At 43.5% G+C, this 11,605-nt stretch overlaps 1 protein-coding gene across 1 annotated transcript; it reads left to right on the forward strand.

Moving 5' to 3' along the window:
- Window positions 1–8,278: 8,278 nt before the first annotated feature.
- On the forward strand, window positions 8,279–8,902 carry LOC126456617 (piggyBac transposable element-derived protein 3-like). Its single transcript, XM_050092360.1, has one exon. It carries the CDS (start codon window positions 8,279–8,281, stop codon window positions 8,900–8,902), a length of 624 nt encoding a protein of 207 aa, XP_049948317.1.
- The last annotated feature ends 2,703 nt before the right edge of the window (window positions 8,903–11,605 follow it).

Here is an 11,605-nt window from a genome sequence, read left to right on the forward strand (position 1 = left end):
TGACTACAACAAAACGGACCTTACTTAAAAAACACGCCTCGTAGTATATCGTTTTCAGTGACTTGTCACTTTATCTTATTTTATATTACGAGGGACATGCAATAAGTATTGGAACAAATTTTTTTGGCCAGTTTGGGCTGAAAAAATTCAGAATTTGTTGTAGGACGTAGTGGAATATTCTCGCTTTAGCACCTATAGTTTCATGAAGTTCCTACAGGTGGCAGCGCTGTACGTAGCCTTCGAAATAGCGTCTGTGACGGAGATGCATTCCAAGCAGAAAGCTCTCACTCACTTTCTTTAGGTGTAAAACCTGAGCATCGCTGACATCCACAGGTGCTGGCAGAGTGTTTACGGAGACCAGGCAGTGAACAAAAGCACGGTGAGTCGTTGTGTGAGGCGTGTGTCATCGTCGCAACAAGGCCGCGCAAAACTGTCCTATCTCCTGCGTGCCGGGCGGCCACACTCAGCCATGTCTCCCGCAATGTTGGAATGTGCAGGCGCTCTGATTCGAGGTGGCCGACGTATCACAAACATACACCTAGCACACAACTGGACGTCTCTGTTCGTAGTGCTGACACAGTCGACCACTAGTTGCGCTTCGCATAGGTTTGTGTCCCATCAGGTATTACCTTCCTATTGTTTACTGAAAATACCTGCTGTCCATTAAAATTAAACACCATGAGGGAGGCAAGCAACAAACTTCTAATTGGTATGAAGTGTACTACAGCCTTCGATATGCAAATATTTTGCATTTCAGCACAACCACACAACGTAGGTAAAAGTAACGCCATCTGCAATCTGTGCATAAGGGAGAATGGCACAGTAGGTTCAGAATGTATATATATATATATATATATATATATATATATATATATATAAACTATATAAACTATTAATGAATTGTTTATGCATGTTGGTGAAGGCGGATCGCTCTCCAATTGTACCTCCATTTTTCCGTTTGTTTAACAGGGTGCACCAAAGCTCTCACGCCCGCACTGATTTTCGACGATGTTATAAGTTGCGCTAGGGACCGCATTTACCTTCTTTCGAAGTTAGCAGGCAACTACGCTGTTATGCGGCGGCTCGTTTCGGCCCATTCAACATCTGTCCATCAAGTGTAACGAGCGAGTAACAGAGTTTATATTTCATACCTGCCACAGCAAATTTGTGTTCGTGGGGTCTCTATACTAATTCGAACGTTTGACTTACGCTATACGTATTCGTTTCGGAATATCGTTTCTACGTCTTCCGTTAACTATACGTGGTAAACATTATGAAGACAATTAATAACATTTGTGAAATACAACTTTGTTTGCGGAAAACATAATGATGTTCGAAGTCGCCAGTTTTTCCACGACAAACGACTTTCAACAACTTATTATATGCATAATTGTTGCAACTGATTGCCAGGAATTATATATATATGTGTGTGTGTGTATATATATATATATATACACATTTGAATTACAAAAAACAAATACTAAAAAAAAAAAAAAAGTTGCATGGCGCGAGATTCGATCCGGCGACTTTCGGATTACAAACCCGAGCGTTTACCGCTGCGCCACAACGCTGTAGAAAATTATTAATCGTAGAGAGTATTTCACCGCAACGGTTTCTTTTTAACTGCCGCTTTTCTCGACAACGGCTGAGAAGTGCATCTTAGTGCTTTGCCACATTACACCTCTGGCCATGAGCTTTTATTATGCGCGGTATGAATCGAATCTGAATTTCACAATTGGCGGCCTCCCCTTGTGAGAATCCGTTTAACGTTCCACAATATTATTGCTCGTATTGTTCGGGATCCCACGACAATCATACGAATTTAGGTTCAGTAGGGCCACATTGTAGGCCACACAGGATCTCAGCGACCCCACGTCACTTGCGCCGGGAGAGAACAGATGCAACACAGCGCAGCTACGTCATGTACCGCTTCTGCGAGCAGCATAACTATGGACGTATTCGCGTGTGAAATCTCCGGGGAGGACTACCGTTGTCAGACTGCATTCGCCGTCGTCATACGGCCCAACAGGGGGCGTAGGATGGGGTGCCAAGGCGTATACAATACTATCATTTTGGTGATTTCCAAGTCTCTGCGAAGTTACCTTTCAACAAGATACCGCAAGACTACAAACTGGTTGTGCTGTCCTGACATCCCTCGATACAGTGTGTTCGACTGTTGCTCTAGCCAGCACGTTCTCCACACCTCTCACCCACTGAGAACATCTGGTCATGGGTTGCCGAGAGTCTCCCATGTCACCACACACCAGCCACTACGATTGATGAACTCTGGCATAGATACCAAGCAGCATGGAATGAGGTACACATCTCTGTCATTCATGCTCAGTTTGAGTGAATGTCCAACTGGCACCGAGCAAAGTGGCGTAGTGGTTAGCACACTGGACTCGCATTCGGGAGGACGACGGTTCAATCCCGCGTCCGGCGATCCTGATTTGGGTTTTCCGTGATTTCCCTAAATCGCTCCAGGCAAATGCCGAGATAGTTTCTTTGAAAGGGCACGGCCGACTTCCTTCCCGATCCTTCATTATGCGATGAGACCGATTACCTCGCTGTCTGGTATCCTCCCCCAAGCAACCCAACCTCCAACTGGCTTAGAGCCACTGTTGCTTCCAGAGGAGGCAGTTCTGCTTACATAGGGTGTTGGTATTAAATATGTCGAAAACGATGCATCGTGCGAAAAAAGTTCTAGGTGAAAAGTTAATATTAGTAAAGGGGACATCTCTGTGTGCTACAACTGGCCACTTCTCAACTATCCCTCCTCCGTCATCGGGGCAACCTCGCACACTATAATAATAAAAAGAAAAAAAAGACGCTCCACGAAGGAATTATCCGAATGGGACGGAAATCGGTAGATGCTATGCATGATGTACGTTTACAGATAAACAAATGATTGAAACTTCAGAGAACTTAGATAATTTGGCCAGGAGATAGAGCTTCATAAATTGAGCAAGTCAATAACGCATTGGTCCACCTCTGACCCTTATGCAAACGTTCATTCGGCTTTGTCTATACATGGGGCGCATCACATCTACCGATTTCCGTCCCACTCGAATAATTCTTTCATGGTGCGTCGGCTTTTTTTTCCCCTTAGGGTGTGTTTTCGAATGGGAAACCACAATTTTTATGGCATATTCTGACTCTACAACAACAAAAGTACGGTTTACTCAAAACGTTTTCCATTCGTGGTACACAGCGCTGTAATCGACAAATATCAAGAGTGCCTGTTTTTGCAGTTCTCTTCTAGGAGAGTATGCTCTCGGAACTTTGACAGTAGACAACATCGTGCTGCCTTTCAGTTGGCACCTGCCACTGGAGTGGCCTGAAAATCTATGTGACACTTTCGTGCCTACTAAATGAACCTGTAACGAAACGCGCCGCTCTTATTTGGATCTTTTCTATTTCATCTATCATCCTATCTGTTACGGATACCAGACTAACGAACAATATTCAAGTACTGGTCGAAAGAGGGTTTGTTAGCTACCTCCTTTGTGTGTGGACTACATTTCTTGATAATTCTCCAGTGAATCTCAGGCTGACTTCTGCCTTACCTGTGATTAGTATTGCGTGGTCTTTCCACTTTCAATCGCTCCATACGAATACTCCTAGCTATTTTACGGATGTGATTGCTGTCACTGGTTGTTCTGCAAACGGTGATCATACAATAATGTAATATGTTTCATTTGTTTACGTAGAGGGTCAATTGCCACTGCTGCAAAACGTCCATCCTCTGCAGATCTTCCTGCAACCCACTATAATTTTTTTAGCGTTGCGATTTCTCTGTATACAACAGCATCACCTGGGAAAAGCCTCATGGAATTTTCAAACGTTATTCATTAGGTCATTTTTATACAGGGTGGCCAGAAACAATCTGAAAAGCTTATAGAGATGTTGGAGGTTAGGTTGTGCTGAGAAATAGTTGTTAAGAAAAAATGGAGCACTTTACCCAATTTACGAGTTAATTAGCATTGAAATTAGCCAACCAGGCCGTTTCGCGTGAAAATTCTAGCGGCCCGCCAGGTAAAATTAGTGTTATTCTCATAGCGTAGATGATAGCGCAGGAGTCTGTTCAGATTTTGGCTCGTGTTCGATCCCTATTACCGTCCCATTGTCCAATTTTTGTACCGCTCAAATGAAGAACACCTCTGGCGACCCCATCTCTGGCGGGCCGCTCGAATTTGCGCAGGCAACGGCCTGATTGGCTAGCTTCAATGCAAATTATCTCTGAAACGGCGCAACGCATAGAATTTTTTTTCTTAGTAATTATTTTCAGAAGATCAATCCTGGAACAACCTTTACAATCTGACCACCCGTTATATTGTGAGAAGTTCTAAAATGGTTAAAATGGCTCTAAGCACTATGGGGTTAACATCTGAGGCCATCAGTCCCCTAGACTTAGAACTACTTAAACCTAACTAACCTAAGGACATCACACACATCCATGCCCGAGGCAGGATTCGAACCTGCGACCGTAGCAGCACCGCAGTTCCGGACTGAAGCGCCTAGAACCGCTCGGCCACAGCGGCCGGCTTGTGAGAAGTAATGCCCCTGTAAGACTCCTCTGGGGTATCCTCAAACTTACTTTTACGTCTGAAGATGGATCTTCATAGAGAATGATATGCTATGTTCTGTTTGCTATAAACTCTTCAATCCAATCACATAGCTGGTCTGATATTCCGTACACTCGTGTTTTGTTCATTAGATGACAGTGAGGAACTATATCGGTGCTAGGAGTAGAGCCAGCAGAAGCATGCTCGGTGTATTCATGTGGGTAGAAACTTATATTTACTAACTACAATTCTAAAACTAATGACAAAAAAGTAATTATCTGCGAATTTTGTTCAAAATTAAGATGGAAAATTCAGGGCACACAATTTTATGTTCAACAATATTTATTGCATGTTTCTCTTTTTCTTTTCAAGCGTTCTCATGATGACTTCTTAGAAGTCGATACTACTCAACTTTTTCCTTCTAGTTAGTGCATCAATACAAGTGTAACACAAAACAATTGAATACACCAGATCGCGTGTTCCAACTGGCAATATGTTCAGTAAAGAGCATTTGTTTATAATTTTTCTCCTTCAGAACATTCCTTTTTCCCAGCCCTAAAGACTGTGCATTCCCTTTTAGGACATTCTGTATACGGTCTTGCGACCAGGGCAGGAACTGAAGCCGCGTATTCCAAGCTTGACAGCCAGGCGTGGTGCCTCATATGTCGGCGCCAGAGACTGTTCACAGCTGCCGGGTCTGAGGCGCCACGAATGGGGGCTGTTTGCGTCGTAACGTGAGCTCCGACGTTTGCTTACACATGCCAACACGAACATTAGGCGCTTCGCTTGCGAAGTTCGCTCGACCACCATTTACTTGCAACTTTTTGTGCCTGGAATACGCGCGATTGCATGTGTACACCACGCTCTCCCCGCGGTTTGAATGTAAACCTTTTTAAAAGTTCTCGGCAGCGAGGCATTTCTCCTTCCGTCTGTTGACCATCTGCTGACCTTCATGGCCGGAAACGCTGGATTCGTAATGCCTGAATAACGCCCGCCGACACCGCCCACGTTTGACCTTACTTGTTTGCACGAGACAACCTTATCAACTGTTGAAACTATAGTATCTAATCTGCAGTTCCTCGGCTGCAGCGCGCGCCAAATACCGCTTACTCAATTGGGGAAGTTTTGTAAATGCCTTCCCGATCGTAACTAACGCACAGGAGAGAGAGCTCAAATAAGTCAGCCCAAATTAATTCAGAATGAGTAAATGTAGGGTGTTAAAAAAAGGTATTCCATATTTTGAGAGGTAGTAGTATGGACCAAAACAAGACATAAATATTCAGTAAACATCGGCTCTAAAATTCTTACATTAACCGTTTGGGTCATGACGTCCTCATATAAGGACAAACTAAATAAATGCTTAGTATATTAAAATTCGTTAAATTTTATCATTTGTAACTGTTGTCCTCATATTGTCACAAGCTGAGAGTTTATCTGACCACAGTGCCGACATCTCTTGTCAATCTGTGGTACACAGAACAAAACTGAATGTGTACAGTCACATGGACGCTTCCCAGTGCTCTCTGTACCTCCCATCAGCCAGTTAATATATCCTGAGTTTAGGTAAAAAGATTTATTTGTTCATTAAAGGTGCACCCTTGAAGGTGAAAGCGAAAGATGTCTTTCAGAACGAGAGGTAAGTGATATACACTACAGGCCATTACAATTGCTACACCAAGAAGAAATGCAGATGATAAACGGGTATTCATTGGACAAACATATTATACTAGAAATGACATGTAATTACATTTTCACGGAATTTGGGTGCATAGATCCTGAGAAATCAGTACCAAGAACAACAACCACCTCTGGCCGTAATAACGGCCTTGATACGCCTGGGCATAGAGTCAAACAGAGCTTGGATGCCGTGTACAGGTAGAGCTGCAGCTTCAACACGATACCACAGTTCATCAAGAGTAGTGACTGGCGTATTGTGACGAGCCAGTTGCTCGGCCACCATTGACCAGACGTTTTCAATTGGTGAGAGATCTGGAGAATGTGCTGGTCAGGACAGCAGTCGAACATTTTCTGTATCCAGAAAGGCCCGTACAGGACCTGCAACATGCGGTAGTGCATTATCCTGCTGAAATGTAGGTATTCCCAGGGACCGAATGAAGGGTAGAGCCACGGGTCGTAACACATCAGAAATGTAACGTCCACTGTTCAAAGTGGCGTCATTGCGAACAAGAGGTGACCGAGACGTGTAATCAATGGCACCCCCATACCATCACGCCGGATGATACCCCAGTATGGCGATGACGAATACACGCTTCCAATGTGCGTTCACCGCGATGTCGCCAAACACGGATGCGACCATCATGATGCTGTAAACAGAACCTGGATTCATCCGAAAAAAGGTTTTGCCATTCGTGCACCCAGGTTCGTCGTTGAGTACACCATCGCAGGCGCTCCTGTCTGTGATGCAGAGTCAAAGGTAACCGCAGCCATGGTCTCCGAGCTGATAGTCCATGCTGCTGCAAACGTCGTCGAACTGTTCGTGCAGGTGGTTGTTGTCTTGCAAACGTCCCCATATGTTGACTCAGGCATCGAGACGTGGCTGCACGATCCGTTGCAGCCATGCGGATAAGATGCCTGTCATCTCGACTGCCAGTGATACGAGGCCGTTGGGATCCAGCACGGAGTTCCGTATTACCCTCCTGAACCCACCCGTTCCATATTCTGCTAACAGTCATTGGATCTCGACCAACGCTAGCAGCAATGTCGCGAACGATAAACCGCAATCGCGATAGGCTACAATCCGACCTTTATCAAAGTCGGAAACGTGATGGTACACATTTCTCCTCCTTACACGAGGCATCACAACAACGTTTCACCAGGCAACGCCGGTCAACTGCTGTTTGTGTATGAGAAACCGGTTGGAAACTTTCCTCATGTCAGCACGTTGTAGGTGTCGCTCTGAAAAGCTAATCATTTGCATATCACAGCATCTTCTTCCTGTTGGTTAAATTTCGCGTCTGTAGCACGTCATCTTAGTGGTGTAGCAATTTTAATGGCCAGTAGTGTATTTATAACTTTTATACATGTCTCCAAATGAGGAATTGTGATTGATAGATTATAACAGAACAGAAATTTTGGACATTATTGCGCTGTCTTTTTAGTCATCTTATGGTGATTTGAATGTAAAACAGTTATGCGAAGGCAAAACCAAAACCATGGGGAACAAAAATATTTGCACTCTGTAACAAGCGGTCAAATGATTAATTTTATAATATATAAAGGCTCGACGACAGAAGTTGATCCAGTAATGTTAAAAGTTTTTGGTCTTGATGCATCAGTAGTGGTGAAATTAGCAGAAAGAATCAATGAAACAATTGTGCTTCCCATTTTCGATGATTATTTCTCAAATTATAGTCTCCTACAGCACTTGAGAAATAAGAATATGTTAAGCTTATCCATTATGGATGTTTTAGAGCCCGTGATTGTTAATTGAATGTAAATAATTTACATAAAACTGCATGAGTCACTTTTTTGAATAACTATGTTTTATTCTATGAACCGGTTTTCGAACCTTTTCAGACCACCTGAAGATGAACCTGAAAAGGTTCGAAAACCGGTTCATGGAATACAATAACTATTCAAAAAAGTGACTGGTTACAGTTTTACGTAACTTATTTACAAATAAGAATATGTACGCAGGATGTACGGTGCGTCAAAATCGCTTCAAGAGTCCATCATTTTCGAGTGACGAAGACATGAAGAAACGTGGTAGAGGCTCTGCTGAGGAACTTATAAGTGAAGATGGAGAAGTTAAAGTAACAAAATGGTATGATAATAGACCACCGATAATGACGTCGAATTTTGTGGGAATTGGAAACAAAGATGTGCATAAAAGAGGGGATAAAACTGAAAAATATGTTAAAATCGACCGGCCAGAAGTTCAAGTTTACAATCAACATATGGGATGGATAAACAAGATGGATTTTCTGATCACAATTTATAGCAAATTCATCAGATCGCGAAAGTGGACGCTTCGCATGTTTGCTCATGCAATTGATATTGCATGTGTAAATGCACGGATTGAGTACAAGAAAAACGCATCAGAATTAGGTGTTCCTAAAAATTTCCTCCACCTCAGGGTAAGTGTGGCCAAAGTACTGAAACAAATAGATAAGCCAGCTGCCAGGAAGAGGGGGCACACCACTAGTGAGAGTCCAATGCCATCTCCAAGTACTTCAAAACGAGCCAATGCCGAAGATCGCCCAGAAATTGATGTTCGTTGGGACAACGTTGGGCATCTTCCAGTGGTCAGTGACAAAAAAAAGTTGACAGGTGCAAGAAACGGGGTTGCAAAGGCAAAACCAAATTTTATTGTGTAAAATGTTAAGCACTTGTTCATCTTCCATACTGTAAAGAACGTCTTCTACCGGAAGCTCTGTGGTATTGCGATCGGCATGCGGAATGCTGTAAACAAAAGAGTAAACAAATGATAACACATTGTCCTATGACTGTGGAACACCGGAGATTCTAATCTAATCTGCTTGCTGTTACCACACACTGATAGATACAATCACGAAACTCCCGCTCATGTTTGTTGCACATTGCGACTGCAGCGCTCCAAGCGGACAGAGAGCTGAACTTCTGAGTGCGATTTCGGATGAGTGCAAATAGTATCATTTACATTTATTTGTAATATAGTTTTTACAGCAGGGAACGTATGTAGTGGCATAAAAATCTACGTTAACTAAAAAATAACATCACATTTATCTTTCTTTAGTTTGCTTAGGATTGTGGGAGGTACGAAACGGTACATTACAGGACAGTTTATTTACGTTTCTCTTGTAACGAACAGATATGTGTACTGAAGAATGACGTTTTCTTTTAAGAACAAAAAATGGCTAGTAAGCAGCAGAAGACCTGACCTTTCAAAGACCTTTCACAGAAAGACGTCGCAATAACGTTTAGTTTTCGCCACTACACTTCCAGTCAAATCTGTGAATATGGGACGTAGGAAACGTGTATGGAATGCAATATCTGAATTATTTGATGTAGCAAATTAGCCACCACGACTGTAGCTGAAGAGAAAACCATACTGACGTTGACAATATAACGTCAAAAGCAATAAAGCTTTTTTCCAACACAGAAGAAACCAGTTCCACAATTGTTGCTGCATCAGAGCCACAAACGGCAAGAGTTTTAAACACACTTGCTTTTGAAGAAAAAGTAAATAGTTACAAAAATATCCGTGTATTAGAAAGTCGAATGAAGTGTTAGAAAGTGCGAATCATTAGACTCCATACAAAACTGTTACACGACGAGGAAAGTGCTTATCATAATACGAACAGACAACGAAAATATATGCTTCTCATGCATGAAATTGTTTTTATATTATCTTGCTTTCAGCCGAATAAGCTGCAGTTACACACATGTTCGAAAGCATTCCTTCATGAATAAGTTGCAACTTATGACACTCCGAGCGGGAAGGAGCGCCTGGTCCCCGGCACAAATCCGCCCGGCGGATTTGTGTCGAGGTCCAGTGAACTGGCCGTTTGTTGATGGTTTTTAGGCGGTTTTCCATCTGCCTCGGCGAATGCGGGCTGGTTCCCCTTACTCCGCCTCAGTTACACTATGTCGGCGATTGCTGCGCAAACAAGTTCTCCACGTACGCGTACACCACCATTACTCTACCACGCAAACATAGGGGTTACACTCGTCTGGTGTGAGACGTTCCCTGGGGGTGGGGGGGGGGGGGGGTCCACCGGGGCCGAACCGCACAATAACCCTGGGTTCGGTGTGGGGCGGCGGAGGGGTGAAGTAGACTGCGGTAGTCGTGGTGGGGTTGTGGACCACTGCGGCTGCGGCGGGGACGGAGCCTCTCCGTCGTTTCTAGGTCCCCGGTTAACATACAATATAATACAATGCTTGTAATGTCACAATATAATAGCTGTTTCGTTAATTAACTAGAAAAATAATTAAGAACAAGCAATCTTACGGCTGGCTTTCTCACCCCCTAGGGACATTAGCGTCGTTTTAGCTGTCAGACGGTAGCAATTTTCACAGAAGAGAGTGCCGCGACTGTGTATGTTAAGACCGTGCTACTACATACGTTCGACCAACCGCTAAATGAGTGCCCAATGTAGTGTCCATTTCCCGTATGGAATGAAAGGCTTCCATTTTTCTGGTAGGTGCAAAGATAAAACTACCATGGAAGAGCATCTCACAAACTTATCAAAACACAAACTAGTTACAGTAGAACTAAATTATGTGCTGCACTAACGAATGCTGTTTCCAGTAACAACCGTAACAGACATTTACTGCATGCTGTAACCGTGAACAGTAACAAAGGAATGTGTCCTCATTTCTTTATTGCATAGTGTAGCTCGTTCATAACAGCAATTAGCATGCGCTAGAGTTGTAGTTAAACGGTACAAAAGTAAAAATTATCAATATACCGTAATAGAAGGGGTGGGTTTCACAGTGGTGAATATAAACTAGTGCTCACAGCTCTTGATGTATGCAGTTAACAGCCTATGCGTACTACGCTTTTTTTTTTTTTACAACTGGTACAGCAAGGCAGGCGTTTGTGGAAACTCTTCAAACAGCGTGAGAGCAGTTCGCAGCGCACCTATTACTACTTGATCAACTTTCGCACATGTCATGTTGGCGAAGTTCTCTTTACAGTGCCACAGAAAAAGTGTATGCTTCCATTAGAAGAAGTCGACGTCATAATTCGACAGCTACGAACGTTAAAAATTACTTTCGTATGCCAGAATATTCGCTACATTTCCGTTACATCTTAGCGAAAACCGTATCTCATTTATGTGCTCATTCTGGATACATGCTGTCTGATCATAAATATTCGGACAGCTGTATGTAATGCCCCTCCCAGAAGATGTCCTCGTGCTTTCCATCTACTCCTACCAGATCTAATCCCTCCTCCTCCCCCCTCTCAGGGCTCCCTCTCTCCCTTCCCTTCTTCCTCCTTTTCACCCCCCTCCCCCTCAGGCTTCCAGCTACTTTCCTTCTCCCTCCACCGCCCTCCTCCCACCCCCCTCCTATTTTCGCCCTACTGTCTCTCCCCC

The sequence above is a fragment of the Schistocerca serialis genome, chromosome 2 (genome assembly GCF_023864345.2).
Source record: "Schistocerca serialis cubense isolate TAMUIC-IGC-003099 chromosome 2, iqSchSeri2.2, whole genome shotgun sequence".
In the NCBI taxonomy this organism is placed as follows: domain Eukaryota; kingdom Metazoa; phylum Arthropoda; class Insecta; order Orthoptera; family Acrididae; genus Schistocerca; species Schistocerca serialis.